The following is a 17,649-nucleotide window of genomic DNA, read 5'->3' on the forward strand; positions in this document are numbered from 1 at the left end:
TACATCTTTTTTTTTTTTTTTTTTTTTCAATTAATGTCTGCTAAGTGTATCAAGGGGTCAGATTTTTTTTAATCTAACTAAATGTTAACTATATATTTCTAATATTTCATTATAGAGATTCATCTAGTTGCCATTGCCAATAATCTGTAAAAAATGTATGCATCCACGTAATTTTGTCAGATATCTAGTGAAGTTCCTGTCCAGGTTCCTGCTTACAACAATGAACACAGAGCGAGTCCTGATTCTCAAACAAATGGCTCCTTTGAACTAGTTCTTTTTTTAAAGGGGTCATATGATGCGATTTCAAGTTTTCCTTTCTCTTTGGAGTGTTACAAGCTGATTGTGCATAGATAAGATCCCTGAAGTTGCAAAGACTAAAGTCTCAAAACCAAAGAGATATTCTTTATCAAAGTTAAGACTCTGCCACGCCCCCCTAAAACGGCTCATTCTAGGGCATAGAGGACCTACAATAATGTACAGTATTTGAACAATAATGTGTTTTTTGAACATTAAAGCATGTCAACATATTCTGTTACACCAAATACACAAAATAATGATCTTTAAAAAAGCATCATATGACCTCTTTAAATAGTTGGTCAAAATGACTCCCAGGTTGCAGTTTGAATCAAACTTGTTCAGTCAGTGAATCGTTCAGAACTGTTAATGAGTGTGTGTGTATACAGTATGTGGCCTATTGGTTATTGTTATTTTTACAGTTGTAACTGTGAATCATTTGTAAGGGAAACTGGGAGGTTTATGAGTGATTGTTTTTTTCAATATTCTTAAGACAGTGAAGTTTGTGGCATATGGTGGTTTATTCTGTTATATGTATATATATACGTACAGTACACACACACACACACATATTTATATATATATATATATATATATTTAGTGTGTGTGTGTGTGTGTGTGTGTAGCCTATTACATATCTTTTCTTTTCTTTTTTTTCAATGAATGTCTGCTAAGCTGGCAGACAACCTGTACTTTTTGAATATTGAGTAGCTTGGCAAGCAAGCTGCATTTTCACCTTCGCCTCCTTGACACAGCTATGTTGGCCAGACACAAGCACAGATGCCTGGGGTCGTACGCGGTCACGCATGGCTGGATGATATTCACATGTTCTCTTTCCAGTCTGTTTTGAGTCACTAGAAAGCATCGCCTGAAGCTCTGAGCTGGTGGGAGACCGGCAACGTCCAGCCCGACTGATCGCTAATCAAAGGCCACTTACGCTGGATCCAAACCAGACGACTGACAGAAAACATAGTGTTCAAAAGCTAAATAGGGGTCAGAGAGATACTGGGAGCCTTATCAAGCCATAAAAGACCAATCATGATCATTCAGGATTTATTTAAGGAAAAAGGAAAGAAAAAGAAAGGGAAAAAACAATCATTCATTCCCCATTGCTTTTCAGCATGGAATAGAAACTCTGATATGTGCTGATGATTGTCAAAGGCATTGGATATACAAGCCCCATATCAACAGAAGACCACATCACAGTAAAGTTAGTATTCGTATGCCACTCCCAAAATATGATCATCATTGTCACATGCATATGAGTATATAATTCACATTTCACTGGGCAACTTTTATTTCGGACAGGTTGTGTGAGAGATGCAGAGATCACAAGGCCTGCATTATCAGAGTTGCATTTTTTAAATGTATATTCATATAGATATAGACATTTCTTCATACATATAGTTACATGGTGAGGACTTTTGAAAATATACGCAAACAATCGGTTGAATCGCAAAGCGCATTTAACATGCTCGCAATTCTTTAAAAAAATCATTCGATGCGGTAGCAAGGTTTTTTCTTTCTTAATTTGCGAAGAAGTCGACATTCAAGGGACAAGTTTAAAACTGCACAGTCACTGGGTAGCACAGACACTTGTCAGTCACAGCTTTTTCATCGTAAGAGGCAAAAGTGACGCCTGAGTTGGTAAAAAAAAAAAAGAGGAAAACATCAGGAAACGATTCTTCTGGAAAAGGTGCATCAACCGATCATCGTTAAATATTCACCATGTTGCGCGTGTGAAGTGCACAGACTGAAGTTTGTACAATAGAAACGTGATTTTCTCAGAACGTACGACACTGAGCGAGAGACGGGTTTGTGAGTATACATCTGTGCATTACAGTCAACTGTGAGGCCGATAACTGCAGAGAAAGGCAGTGTTTAGAGAACGAAATGACACGCAACGTACAACACTTACATCTCTTCAGGGACAACATGATAGACACGTCACAATCACAGTCTATTTACAAAGCCTTTGGACACACGGAGTGATTTGCTCTGGACGCAGACAGACCACAGTGATGCTGTAATCGAAGTGAAGTGAAACATCGCTCCTCTCTGTCCTTCATTGCACTCACTGATTGATCAGGATGTGTTTGTGTGTGTGCCATGGCACGTGTGTGTGCATGTATTTACTATAGTATGTTAAAATGAGTTCATAGATATCAGTTTTAGTTAGATTTATGTTTGGCTTGCAGTGGCAGTAAGTGTATATGGATTTATTTATCTTTGTTCAAAACACCCCAACATTTTGGTTTATAGTTTTTCTGCACATCCTACTAAAATTCAAAACCAGCATATCAGACAAATTTCCTGCATTTTACACCCATAAATACACACAGAAGTGACACTCACAAACACAGACTACATGAACACTGAGGCCAAAAATGTTAAGCCCTGTTACCACAGAAAACTATTTCTAATTGTCCCTCAGTTTATAAAAACAAGCAAAAAATTACATTTATAGTAATGCACTTACAATGAAAGTCTACAGGGGCAAGAAACGACAATGCATTACATTTTAACAGACTGTACTTTTTTTTTTCAAGATTAATAGATTTTAAAATAATTTCAGTCTTTCTACTTCAAAATTATGTTTAATTACTAATTTTGTGTTACTTGCCATTTCGTTGTAATTCATTGTAAAATTTACTAGCAATTTCTGAGTGAAAATTGTTTCTACACCAAATGTTTTTCAAGCACATTTGTTTTCGAAGTGTGAGACCATATGGGCAAAAATTGCTTACTAACTTTGTTTGAACAGTTGCATTCAATTAAAAAAAAAGAGGTACATTTCATACAAAATGCACAAAGGTACTGTTTAAATGACAAAACTTAGGTAACATCAAACTAGAAGTCTGCAGTCATCCCACTGTTAAACGGTCATTAGCTCAAATAACACATATTTGTACAGAAAAATTAATAGAAGTGCTTTAAGAAAAACCCTCTATAATGCCTTTCTATATAGTAGACTTTTATGCTTACAAACTAAGAGACAAATTGAAATGATTTCCTGTGGTAATCAACATTATGCCACAGATACTGTCAAAAGAGTTCAACATTCATTTAAACAACTGTTACTTATCAAACACCTCATGCTTACAGCATAAACGGCTCTGAATGAAACAGAAATGTGCCGTATGGTTCATTCTCAAAGAAAACAGCTTTTGTGACATACACCCCAGTCACCCCAGTTTCGTGAAAAGCTTTGCAGAGCATCTCTGTTGTGAGATTACAAACTCCTCTCGAGTGTGAAAATGAAGACAAAATGGTGCATGCATGACCTGACTGAAAAAGAAACCCATTAGCTCAAACCCCTCGTGGTGAAGCGCCGCCCACACCGAAACAAACATTCAGGATGAAACTAATGGGAAATGCATGAAGATATTCGATGGCACTTTGGAAAATGTCACACACTCCTAAATCTTGTCCGTAGACGAGGTTCCCTCCTGTGATATTAACAAACCATAAAAGGCAAAGAAGACATCAGTCACTTTAAAAACCCGACACGACATAAGCAGAGCCGTTCGGGGACAGAAGACCAGTCACCCATCAATAAGGAAGTGTAAAAACCTTAACTTAGCCCTTAAACCAATGGTAGAAATTCAGACACTTTGAGCTGTACTGGAAAGATGTTTACAGTCACTGAAAGTTATGCTGCCTTCACGTTGTGTCAGAATTACACAACATGTAAACGCATTATGGATCAATGATGACTTTACTGCAAAATACTTAATAGCCACATTTTGTGCAAAATCAGGAAGAGCGAAGAAAGCACACCATAATATGCTGGCTATAATAAAATGACATCAAATAGAAATATTTAGCAGTATCTATACAAAGCTGCCTTTAAAAGTGAAGTTTCTACACCACTAGCATCACAAAATGTTGCGAAAATAGTAACCGGTTTCCTAAACACTCTTCCGTCTGCCATTGGTGGGATAAAAAGGTCATTCCTGCCCTTAACTTGTTTCCAATATGTGTGACCGCCCACTTTTTCAGCAGCCTTGGATCCGGAAGTATTTTTTCCATTCATTTTTCCCGTTTAAGAGTTATAAGCCATTAACCAAACCAACCAGCGACGAGATGACTCACAACATTACAAACTTTGATTTGAAGCAAAAAAGTATTTGAAAAGCGGAGAAAAAAACTTTAATAGCTCTGAGGGAAAGAACTACAATTCCCATGAAGCACTGCAAATAACAATCAAATTAAAAACAACAAATAAATATAAAACTATTGATTTAAAGAAGTTCATTGTGTATGACATTGCAAAATATGCATACATGCACAAATATTTAAGTGTAGGGAGATTACATCAGTCATTAGCATTAGTGCTTCATGGGAGTGTAGTTTTTCAGAATCATGGGTAATGTAGTTTTTCACCAGGAATCCTGTTGAACATGATTATTCAAAAAATTTTGACATAATGCTATCGATAAACATAAAAAAATCATATACCATCGATAAACAACCTCGTAGCTCACAGTAGGTCTTTAAAGGGCATAGAAGTTATTTTTAAAAATCAAATCTCCTATGGAGAAAAATGATGGGATTTACTTCCAGAACCCGACTTTTGCTCTCTATTAGGAGTTTGTAATCATGGTAGGCTAATTCTGAAATGACGTGAACGTAGCATAACACAGCAGTTTCCCCGCATGGTCAAATTGTCATACAATCATTGTGAGAGTTAAAGAGCTGTCCATCATCCTAATCAACATTTTTGACATTATTCCAACTGGATGAGACAATCTCAAACCATGGAGGCGTTACTAAAGATACCATCACTATGATGCCCAGTGCAGCTGCGGAATTCCCTGAGAACTCGTACACTGGGCGTAGAAAGACGCTGCCATGGCTTTCGGGAGATTTGTGTGTGTTTGTGTTGTCTATTAACAGTTATACTATATTCAATAACTAACACTGACTATCTGTGTGTATTTAAAGTCACATTTGAAGCAGAGAGTAACAGGATCAAGCTGTTTTTTTTCCCTCTGCTTTTTAAAAAAAAGTCCAGTTAAGTAAGATAACAATCAAACATATTGCATGTTTTAAAAGATATCTTGAACTTCGCGATGCTAAAACCCGACGGTGAGGTCTCAAATCGGTAATCTCCCATCTCGAAAAAACACTAGCAATTGCGCTACCTGTTCTCTTGTATGTGCAAACAGAAGTCTCGACTCGAAAAATGTCGCAAAACAGTCTAACGTGATTATTAAAAGTACTTCTGCAGGTCAGCATGACACATCAGTGGAAAACCCCGAAAGATCAAAATGGTAGCTAACGAGAAATACAATAAATCGTGAGTAGATAAAGTAAACCGGGAAAACAGAGGGTAAGAGGGAAGAGCTAGACATATTACGATATAGTAAGAAGAATCGTTTGACATTGGTGCCGTCCTCTTATAAGGGCGGACACAATCATGCACACTTTCGCACCTAAACCTCTGCGCTCTTCGTTCATTTTTTTTCATGGCAGGCGAGGTTCGTCATCACAGTTCTGTCTAGCCGCACAAATTCACTTCTCAAAATGGAAGCCTTCTGCTGGAAATCTCCGTCTCCTGTCGCTGCATGCATTGCACCCTCTAGTGGCCTGGAGGTTAAATGGCAGGAGTGCGTTAGGTGCGCAGTGTTTTTAGCCTCTCGGTGGTTGCTATGGCGATGGGTCAGTCCTCTGCCTTACTGGACAGCAGGGCGGGGAGTGGGCTGAGGGGTGGGGCTCACAGGGCGGTGGCCTCCCAGCTCTCTCCCCGCAGAACCTGGCGTCACTTGGTCCCAGTTAGCACTGTGCTCACCGACGCAACTGAGGGAGGGAGTGGCCTGCAGGGCTCCGCCCCTGAGGCAGAGGAGGAAGCAGCTGATGCCAGGGAACAGGAAGTGTGGGGAGGGGCAGTACCTACAAATGCAAATTCACTGGTTAGAAGTGCATGCATTTAAGTTAGAACTAGGGCTAGGCAATTAAATATGAAAATATATCTAGTTTAATATTTTTCAGCTACTCTAGATGCTATTCTAAATCTGAATATTTACATAATTGGTCTTAAATGGCTTAAAAATGTTTTTTTTTTACATTTTTTTTCTTTTCAACATTGAAAAGTAATTAAAATAATTTATTCATGACAGTGCATAGCTATAAATAATAATTTTTCCACATTTTGAACAATGTTTTTCCTTTTTAGTAAAACATATCATGCAAGTCTTCCTTGTGTTGACATGAATGATTATCATTACATTTTATCGTTAACTAAACTAAAAACAAAACAAGTAAAAACAAAATAACAAAATAAAATACAAAAGAAATATAAGATGAAAAAATATAAGCTAAACGAAAACGAAAAATGTTGCCTTTGCAACAAACTGAAATAAGTTTAAGTTGAAAGAAATCAATAACTAAAACTAAACTGAGATAAAATAAATATATAAAAAAAATAATAATAAAACCTAAATACTAGTGATGTATAAAACAAAATCTGGTTAAAAAAAAAAAATACAAAAGCACATAAAGTACTACAAATAAATCTACAATTAAAATGAAAACTGAAAATGTAAAAAATAAGTTTATTCAAAATATTGTTACAAACTAATAGTATATAAATAATACTAAAATAGCTGTGAACAAGTGATTAAAATGATTCATTTAAACAGGCATATAAAATGACTTTTTATGTGAAAATGAAACCAACAACCCAATTTTTTTGCCATTATAAGCTATATACATCTTTAGCACAGGAGTGAAAGGAGTGGGTCTAAAACTGGCCTATTGATTTACTGGCCTATTGATTTAGGAGATTTTAATAAAATAATTTTTATTGAAATAAATTTTATTTTAAAATGCATTCAAATGATTGGAATTCATGTTGATTGATATGTTTATTATGTATGGTACATTGATACATTTTATATAAAAAATGTAATATATGTAAAATATATATATAAAAAAAAGACTAATACTTACAGTCTTTGCGTGGTATAGAGGTGGTTCCTGTGGCCATATCATTAATGAGAACGGTATTTGCGTTGGGAGCAGGTTTGTGGTTTTGAGTAAGGGCTGAAGTGGAGTTTGGTGTTGTGTTGGGTGGTAGGGTTGGAGTCTGGTTGGCGTTCAGTATGCGGTTCTGGTTGGCGTTGCTCGATTGGTCCATGCTGCTCCCCATGCTACTGCCCAACTGCAGTCTCCTCATGTGGCGAACCACGGCCGTGGCGTTGAAGGCTTGCTGTTATGTGGAGAGATGAGAAGTCATGGCCAAAAAGAAGCGAAACAGACAATTCTGACTCTTAGGCCCAAAACATTCAGTACTCTAAGCAAATACTTCTAGCTACACAAGCTAGATTTTGTGCTTCAAAATGTGTTCACTCTATTTGCATGAGGTTGCTGGCCTTATTCACAATGTCACTTCTACTCACTCTCCATTTGCTTTTCGCAAAGTTTTTGCGCATTTGTCGACTGACGGACTCATGGATGTTCTTGCAGAGTGCGGTGTCTCCCGCGATCCTGAAAAGCAAAACGACAGTCAAAACTTTGCACCCTGCTTCACCTACATTGACATCCTCTTCTCTCATCGCTCCTCTCCTCTCAAGAAGCACTTTGATTTACTCCAAAGTGTGTAAATTCCCTATGGTTTTCGATCTCATCTTCAGTTTTTCAGACTCCAGTGTTTGGTAAGGGCTTGTTAAAGGTGCCTGTAGAGGATGTGCTAATTGCCGATTAGTGCTTTGGAATACATAATGTGAGATTAGGCGCAGTCTCTTAATTGGCTAGCGTTTATTCAGTAGCTTTCCTCCTGCCCTTGAGAGAGATCTTGGTGCATGATAACAGAGAGACCGAATTCAGCCTGATACTCAGAACGTACACGCAATCCCCGGCTGACGCAGACAGCGTCTCAATCTAATGTGAATCAAATGCTGCACTAATAACGACAAAATAAAGCTCTGTCTCTAAATGCTGTTTATGAGGTCACAGTTTAATTGTTCTGGTACAGCGTAAGTGTCTTTGAGGACCTGAATGACCGTCCAGCAAAACAAAAGTAAATCATAAAGAACAATGACCTGCAGAGATCTACTTGTTGCTGTTACAAAAGGATCTTTATTAAATTCATCATTTAGACAATATCACCTACAGCTAAGCTAATGTACTATATTATTTGTAAGAAGACCTGTTTATTATTATTGCTATCAACAATAATAAAAATTTTAATTTAATTTAAAATTATTGCTTTTATTATAACTGTAACATTATTATTATTTATTTTAACATTATTTCTGTATTAAAAAGGAAATTCAACTGAAGTATTATTATTTACTATTTAATAATAATAATAAAATCATTTTGCATTTTTCTTTAAAATGAACTTTTTAAATCATTTAAAATTTGATTTATTACAATTCAATTATTAAATTCATTTAATTTAAATTATTGCTTTAACTCTAAAGTATAATTATTCATTAATATGAATTTAATTGAAAATAATTTTTTGCTTAAATGATAGTTTCACTCTAAATAATAATAATAATGATAATAATTTATTGTTGGCACAGAATCTCATCAGGACAGTATTGACTTACCAGGGATGTCGAAGGGCCTGTTCACATGTGTATCGCTTTGAGGGGTCCTTTTCCATCAAACAACTGATGAAGTCTTTTGCTGTACATTAAATATAAAAAATATAAAAGTTAAACATTAAAAAATACAAAACATACCAGTTCAGCAGCTTAGAACCATTAAACTATATTGACATTTCAAGGCATCATATCTGCGTTGTACACGGTGAACCTCCACTATTCCACATTCATCCTGTTGGTGAGATTAAACTGAGAGTTTGGGTTTATCAGTGGAAAGACTGACAACAAAATTTGGATTCATTCACAGTTCCTTGATTTGAAGTTTGGAAGAATTTCAACGAGCTAATGCCCGTGGTGTTTACTGAATGCCAGAGACGGCGCTCAGACTTTCCTGTAAAACATTTTCCACTCTTACTGGCAGCATGTGAAGTTACTGATAGATGAGTAAGTGAGTGTGTTACAGATTAAACACCTATAAACCACACCATTAGCACAATGTGGTTCTTTTCTACACTTCACAGAGTGAATATACCTGAATCCGATATATCATCCCAGTACGGCGCATCGAACTCATAGTCCGCTTTCAGGATCTGCTCAAAGAGTTTGGAGTCATTCTCATCATAAAAGGGAGGGTAACCACAAAGTCTGTAAGAAAACATACATTTATTGCATCATTTCCATACTTTCAGCACATTCACAGTACAGTACATGTGTGAAATTGAACCCACAACCTTATATATGTAACCCTACTTATATATTATATCAGTAGTTCTTATATGCTACTTACATTTAAAGGTTCACCTGAAAAATGGCTATTTTGTCATTATTTACTCACTCCAATGACTTTTTTCCTTTTTCTGAAGAATGTACTAGTTTGTAGTTTGTCAAGCTCCCAAATGTCAAAAATTAAAGGTTTATTAAACTTCTCCATATGACTTGTACAATATGACAAAGCTATCATCTAGCTTCAAAACACTTGTAATATAACCCAATAATCATAAGAATGACCTTTATATACTTTTTTTGATTAGTCCTGAATAAATCATGCTCGATTTTCAAGTGAACAATCCCTTTAGATTATCACCGTAATCCTCTAAAAACACATCAGTTCAACCCTTGATTCAACAGTAAACGTTACGCTTAGTAAATAAGTGTAAATAAACCCCATGGGCTGGAAATCTGAAAAGAAAGACAGCGGATTAAACCTGATCAACGTAAATCAAATTTCCTCAACACATCTCTTGGAATGTTTTTCTCCTCCCATCATCAAAGCCATTAAAATACCTTTCCTCATGGGGAACGGAGGCAGTGGGGGAGAAAGGGATGGTAATTTTCTGCCTGATTTCGACCCCATTAGCTTTGTGTTTTTCTCTCTTCTCGTTGGGTTAGCTAATCAGACGCTAAGAGAATTAGCTACGGTTTCGGCCAGTTGTCACTGCAATAATCACACCTGAGAGGAGGCCAACCATCCATGAGATCTGACTCCAAGCTCTAGCGGACAGCTGGCTCAGAGAAAGAGGCGGGCAGAGGCCCTTATCAGTAAACACACCAGAGTTATTTTAGTATTATTTATGTACTTTTATGCTTATTATTATTCTGAATTTGCTTTTATTTTTATATTTTCAGTTTCCAGTTTTAGCATTTTTATTATGTGATTTTGTCAACTTGTATTCTTTTTTTTTTATAAATATTTAGCTTTAATTATTTGTTTGTCATTTTAGAACTTCACCTTAAAATTAAGTTGACAACTAATTAAACTTAATTTTATATGTAAGATCTTTAAGATTTTAGTTTATTTCAGCTTTACTGAAATTAATGAAAACAGGTTTCAACAGTTTTGGTTTTAGTTGACAAAAACAACTCTGACACACACTCATATCATGCACAAAATTAGCCAATTAGTCAACATAAAATCTAAATTGACTTTATACACATTCCTGGTCTTACTGTGAACGATTCATAAGATTTATTACAGTAAAAGTGATAATACTGAATCATAATGTAATAAATTGCTTCACTTAAAAATCAACATCTCCAATCCAACACTTTGTCATATAGAGACCACTTTTCATGATCCAATCACTTCCTAATCAGAATCAGAATCCGAATCAGAAAGAGCTTTGCCAAGTGTGTTTACACACACAAGGAATTAATTTTGGTGTCGTAATGGATAAAATCAAGTCCTGCCTTTTTATTTCTTTCTTGTTTAAAGGGATAGTTCACCCAAAAATGAAAATTAGCTGAAAACAGCCGATAAAAACATCACAATAATCTACAAGTAATCCACATAACTCCAGTAATCCACATAAAAAGTTCAACCCCTGTTGAATCAAAATCCACCAACATACGTGTTTAGAACGTTTTTGGACTGTGTTCGCTTGTAAATGGTGCTTGATCTGTATCTGATGGACTGGAGTCATGTGGATTATTATGATGTTTTTATCATCTGTTGTATGACCTAAGGGTGAGTAAATGTACATTTTTGGCTGAACAGAGTGACCTATATATCATTATGGGAGTTAAAAATTATGAATTTCATAATTAAGAAAGTAAGCGTTAACCTGAGCAAGAGTGAAAACTGTAAACAAACTCAACCATAAACATGTAATACTTCAGATCAGGACAGCTGTGAGTGGGAGTGATGGGAAGGACAGCTTCACCAGTTTGTTGACAGACAGTGTGAGTGTTTGTGTTGGCGCAGGAGTCGCCCCAGAGCAGACGGAGCAGATCGAAACACCAAAACAAAAGACAATTGACTCAGATGCACATGGAGAACTGCCGCAGATGAAGATATGAGAAGGTGATGCGGCACTTGTTTTCATGTTGGTTTGTCTGTGCTCAGACTCACAGTGAAATGCTAATAAACACACAGAGAAGCACAGATGGCCAGAGCTCATGTGAAATGTACAGCTTTTATGACACCCTCTCAGTATCCTTATGAACATTCTCACACTGAAAAATGGAAGAAAATGTACAGAGGGAGAAAAAGAGGGTGAAATGAAGATACCACAGTTGTATCGTAATGATTTGTTTGGGGAGAATGTAATTTTGGTGTAAGGAATACTCCATTAATAGGCTATTGAATAGTCATGATTACAATAATTTTGCTGTCAATATTAAATTTAAGAAAAGTCATGAATATTTAAATAATTTAACACACGTTTTTATTTGGCCAGTAGGTTTCCTAAAGACGTGTGAGTATGAGAGTGTTAAGACTCTTTAAGTTATAGTGGGGTAAGTTTGATTCTTCTTCCTGAATCAGTTCAAACTGTCTGTTCCAAATGAATCGGTTCAAAACTCTGATTCTGGGAGTGAGTCATCACTCAAAAATGTTCATGGAAGGTGCTATTTTTTTAATATAATAAAATGTTTTCGAAAAAAAAAAAAAAAATAGGTTGCATAAATTTTAATTATTTATAATTTTTTTTACCATGTTTTAGTAAACTGTGTTTTAGTACTTAGTACTGTAATACTTTTTTTAGATATTAAAATGTATGTACTAAAATGTGGGAAAATATATGGGAAAAATACTTGAAAATATGGTTATCACTATTGTTTTATTGCTTCACATAAATTAAAATGATTGTTGTTCATTTGGTGAAAAACTACAAAAAAGGTAACTATTTTAATATAAAACTTTATATTATAATACAAATATTTAAATATATATACATATATAAAATGTTGCTGTTTTAGTTCAAACATTTAAGCATTTTTAATCTACTTGGTTGAAATGATTTCAGAGCAAATACATAAATACTGACATATCAAACATCAACAATTTTCAAAAAAGCAACTTTTTTTTCTGTTTTTTTTTGAGGGGGGGGACAAATCTCTCGGTGTGCCCTGTATGTAAAAAACATGGTATTCATTATATATCAGTACCATGACGTTAGCATCTCATACCATCACTGTACCATGGAAACACCGCAGTGTTTATTGGTAAGAAAGCATTCCCATCTGCTGAGAAACCAGAGGAAATCCAGAAATCTTCCATTAATCAACATCTCAAATATTTGCGAGGCACAAACTCTCTCTTTTGTTTTAATGACTCACTCAAACTGCACCACAACAATAAGTCCATATAAGGAGTCTGAGTAAAGTGGGGCACAACATCTGTAGCTCATCAGGAGATGAGATGGGTCATTTACTCAGTGCTCCAGTGATATTGTGCAAACGTTTTCTTCATCTGAAGATTTCATTCCAACCTTAGCTGAAGGATTCCTCAGCTTATAAATGAAAGGACAAGTGTGGCATTGTGGGTACTCACAGGATGTAGGCAATGACGCCGATAGACCAGCAGTCCACAGCTTTACTGTACGGCTTCTGAGCGAGAACTTCTGGAGCTGAGAAGAGAGAAACAAACATCAGATTGAGACAAACAAATCCAATCATTCCTGTATGCCATTGAGTTTCTGTCTCGTAAGACAATCTTGCAACTATATAAAATGAATGACCTGAACATGTTTTTGTTAGTATATGTGTGAGTGGATGTGTCTGAGAAAGCAGACAACCATAGAAATCATGAAGGGCACTCAATACACCATCAGGACAAACAACTTTTTGAGACACACACACACCTTCACGCATACTCATCCTGTTATACTCCACAGGAGGCTGAGGCTCCTGAGTCCTTCTATATGTATTCTATTATTCTCCATTTTCTGCCTCTAGACGTTCTCTTCCTCCCTTCAGGAAACAAGCTTTCACTCACGACACAAAAGCTTTGGCTCTGTGGTTTAGGGCTTCAACTTATCCTAGAGTCGCCTATTGTGTGTGCGTGCTGGACTAGTCTGTTACTCATGAAAGCTGCGTTTCGAAAAGCTCTTGAAACGAAACAAACACATTTCCATCAGAAATGATAGAAATTCTGTGACCTTTAAACAACAGCTCCTAAAAACACACAGGTAGCAGTGTGTAAAGAAGAAAGAAGACGCTTTTAAATTATAGTTTGCTAGGCTACAAGCGATGCATAATTCATAAAGTACTCCAACTAAAGTGAAGCTGCTCTTTGAAAAATGAGCTACATTGAAGCTATTTACGAGGGCAATATATTTTAGATGAAAAAAGAAGAAAAACTTCTGAAACAAAGTACAAGGATCTCAATTAGGGTCGTGTTATGTATTAAATATTCACTGTTTTTATATTTACTGTTATTTTGCTGGTAAATGCAGGTGATTGCATATTTTTATCTCACAATTCACATTTTTTCTTGCAATTCTGAGAAAAAAAATGCAAGATATAAAAAAATTATATAAAAAAGAAATGTTGACATTTCTCGCAATTCTGACTTTTCTTTTCAGAATTGTAAATATACATCTTGCAGTAATTTTTGTTTCTGCCATGGAATAAAACTAAATAATTATGACTTGATCTTACAAGTCAGACTTTTTTCTCATAATTCTGAGTTTATATCTCGCAATTCTGACTTTATATCTCATCTGATTCTGAGGGAAAAAAAGTCAAAATTGTGAGATATAAACTCATAACTGCGAGGATTTATTTTTCTCAAAGCTTCCATACAAGTGCAATACTATGAGGAAAAACAGTGCTTTATCTGTTACTCATTGGAAAAAAGTAGCTTATAATGATAAAATGTACGCTATTTTGAACAGCTAAGGTACTCCCATACTAATTAGAAAGTATCGTGGCTACAAGTACACAAACACATACAAACTACATTAGATCATATGGGCTTCATTTACAGTTTAATTGAGTATGTGTAAACAAAACCTGCTTCAGTTTAGAAACTAATCAGTTCATTCCTGTTTAAGGACTGCAGGAATGGATGTTTTCCAAGATGGGCTATTTTGAGGCTATGATCAATATAATCCCATCATCACATCTGAAGTGTCTACTAAAGAGATGTGTGTGCATGAGAGAGACGGTGAAACAAAAATAGGGAGAAAGATGAGGAGCAAAAGGATAGAAAACGAAGACAGCGGTTGATCCTTAAATTTGATTTAGAGAGCTTGGTGTGAGATTGTTACCATTTAAAGACAAAAAGAGGGCATTCCAGACACACACTCATACAAACACACACTGAATGTGTGCTGCTCTCATTCATCTCGCACAGCAGCGTCTGACCCCGGTCCAGGATGCAACTGGTTGAAGAATCATTTTATAGCCGCAACAGCGCCGTTTAAACACAGTTACCGTGGAAACTTGCCCGTAAAGACTGCCTTAAAGACACATGCATGAAGAGGCATGCAGGAAACTCAACAGTACTGAGACTCAAACCCATGTGAAGATGAACGCTGGTGACTTAATTCTGGTTTAGTCATGGTGTGTGATGGATCTAAGAGGAGATATTTCAACCATATAATGACTTACATTTTTGTTACATAATTATCCATAATACTTTAACTAATGTTAACATATTCCTTATCTTATTGTAATGTGTTACTGATATTTAATGATAATAATAATTACTGTTTTTTTTTTACATTTACCATGGTAATACTTGGTATATGGATAGGGCAATAATTCAGTTGTATGAATTAAAATACCATGGTATTACCATCTGATACTACCACTGTACCATGGTACCATCTACTGTTATTTTAGTATTAAGTATATTTTAGTATTATAATAATAACATTTATTAATATTTTGAATTAGCTTTGACTTTTTGTTTTCAGTTTTCATTTTTAGTTTTAGTTGTTAAGTAGTTTGTAGTTAGTTAGTAGTAGTTAGTAGTTTAATGTTTTTGTCATTTTTTGCCATTATTTTTTTTTATTTGTGTTCGATTAAGCTTTATTTTTATTGTAGTTTTAGTAATTTTAGTACTTTACTTAAACTTCTTTTATTTCAGTTAGTTGCCAAGACAACATTTCTAATTTTCTTTTACGTTTCTCATCAAATATGTATATTTAATATGAATATGAAATATAATTTATATTTAAATATAATATTAATATTTTATTTCATTTCATTTTTTTCAATTTCAATATTTATATTCTATTTTAGCTTCAATTTCAATTAACAAAAGCTATTTTTTATTAGCAAAATTCCTGACCACATAATATGAAAGTTAGTTTTCTAATTCAATATTTTCTAAATTGAGTGTTCAAAGATGTCTGTACCCAGCCTGTGTGTGTTTATTTCACATGCAGCGTCACATACAGCCATAATGGCTCAGAGTGTTGCAGTCGCTCTAATCGCAGGGGAAAAGCAGGCGACTCTGGGGCAGTTCTGTCAGTCTGAGATAAGAATAAGCTTCAAGTGCAGATATAGGCCGCGCACAAATGAACCAACACATGCATCCCATGCAGTCACTTTCCAACAGCTAAAATATACACACATTTGTATATACAGTATATGAACATTCACATCTTCAATAGACAAAATCATAAACATCTAAATTTTGCTTTCATATTTAAACTCTTACCCACGTATCCCGGCGTTCCACAGGCTGTGGACATGACATCACCTGTCCCCTCCATCTTAGACAGACCGAAATCACTGATCATGATCTTTGAGCCATCTTGAGGGTTGAAATAGAGCAGATTCTCTGGCTAAAGAGAGAAAACGCACTCATATTGAAATCAAACATATCAAACCAGAGCAGAACTGTGAATGTGGGTGTGTTTCGCTCACCTTTAGATCTCTGTGTACGATGCCCATACTGTGGAGGTAGTTTACAGCATCAAGTACTTGTCTGATAAGTGTACTGGCGTCTTTCTCAGTGTAGAAACCTTTCTCCACGATCCGGTCAAACAACTCGCCTCCAGACACACTGGAAATAGACAAAGTGAGAGAGAGACCACTAAAAAGACAAATTCCATAATAATATAATATATAAATGTAAATGTTTAATTACATATTAAAACATTAGCAGTAATGTGTGTCCTAGTATACAGTACAATTGCAGGACTGTAACTGATATGAACTCCCCTGTAGGGGGAGCTGCATGTCGAATCTGATCAGACCAACCCACCACAGTGCAGAACCGATCTGAATACATGGGGAAAAAATGACTTTATCTTGTCCCTGTAAGTGCAGAGACCAAGCGGTCACACAATAGAGCCTCGGCAAAGAACTCAATGACGTTTGGCCTCTTGATCTCATACACCTGCATTAGCCAGTCATTCTTATGCAAATTCAAACTCTACTACATGCAATTAGGCAAATTTAAGCTCAAAGCCGGAGAGTGCAGACATGTGCATTAGTGCAGTTCCAGCTTTTCAGAGCACATTAATGCTTACTGAAAGTCTGAGGATGGACTTGGTGTGGTCTGAGCAGGGGTTGTTTTCAAACTACTAAGACTATATCGCCCCCTTCTGGATGGAGATACAATCGCTTTTGTTTATCGTCTTTGATGAGTGCCTCAAAAAATTCGATGCATTGTCCATTGATGCATATACACACACACACAATATGCATTAAATAACTATTAAGCGTTTCTTGCCGCCTAATTTATCCTTTGTTTTGATCTATATGTAGGACACAGTTGAAGCAAAGCTAACATTTATGAGTAAAATTGCCCATGAAAACCAATTTCTGTTGAAAATCAAGTTGATCTACCCATTAGAAATAGCTCCTTAAAGGGGTCATATGATGTTGCTAAAAATAACATTATTTTGTGTATTTGGTGTAATGAAATGTGTTTATGCGGTTTAAGGTTAAAAAAATACATTATTTTCCACATACTGTACATTATTGTTTCTCCTTTATGCCCCTCCTTTCTGAAACGCGTCGATTTTTACAAAGCTCATCAGTCTGAAAAGCAAGGTGTGCTGTGATTGGCCAGCTATCCAGTGAGTTGTGATTGGCCGAATACCTCAAGCGTGAGACG

General features: G+C 35.7%; 2 protein-coding genes across 2 annotated transcripts in view; one reads left to right on the top strand and one right to left on the bottom strand.

The window, feature by feature from the left end:
- Nucleotides 1–17,649, top strand: part of LOC107743836 (ADP-sugar pyrophosphatase-like) — a 79,754-nt gene that overhangs the window by 2,261 nt on the left and 59,844 nt on the right. The window lies entirely within an intron of this gene.
- LOC107743755 (calcium/calmodulin-dependent protein kinase type 1D-like) overlaps nucleotides 4,531–17,649 on the bottom strand; it is a 62,177-nt gene continuing 49,058 nt past the window's right edge. The window contains exons 4-11 of the mRNA XM_016557157.1: nucleotides 16,452–16,590; nucleotides 16,243–16,369; nucleotides 13,123–13,198; nucleotides 9,385–9,497; nucleotides 8,856–8,934; nucleotides 7,698–7,785; nucleotides 7,249–7,507; nucleotides 4,531–6,189 (exon numbers count right to left, since the gene is read on the bottom strand). Of these exons, the coding sequence (XP_016412643.1) occupies nucleotides 6,059–6,189; nucleotides 7,249–7,507; nucleotides 7,698–7,785; nucleotides 8,856–8,934; nucleotides 9,385–9,497; nucleotides 13,123–13,198; nucleotides 16,243–16,369; nucleotides 16,452–16,590 (1,012 nt within the window). The 3' untranslated portion in view covers nucleotides 4,531–6,058. The remainder of the gene's footprint in view (nucleotides 6,190–7,248; nucleotides 7,508–7,697; nucleotides 7,786–8,855; nucleotides 8,935–9,384; nucleotides 9,498–13,122; nucleotides 13,199–16,242; nucleotides 16,370–16,451; nucleotides 16,591–17,649) is intronic.

This window comes from Sinocyclocheilus rhinocerous, unplaced genomic scaffold, assembly GCF_001515625.1.
Source record: "Sinocyclocheilus rhinocerous isolate Xijiao unplaced genomic scaffold, SAMN03320098_v1.1 scaffold551, whole genome shotgun sequence".
Lineage (NCBI taxonomy): Eukaryota > Metazoa > Chordata > Actinopteri > Cypriniformes > Cyprinidae > Sinocyclocheilus > Sinocyclocheilus rhinocerous.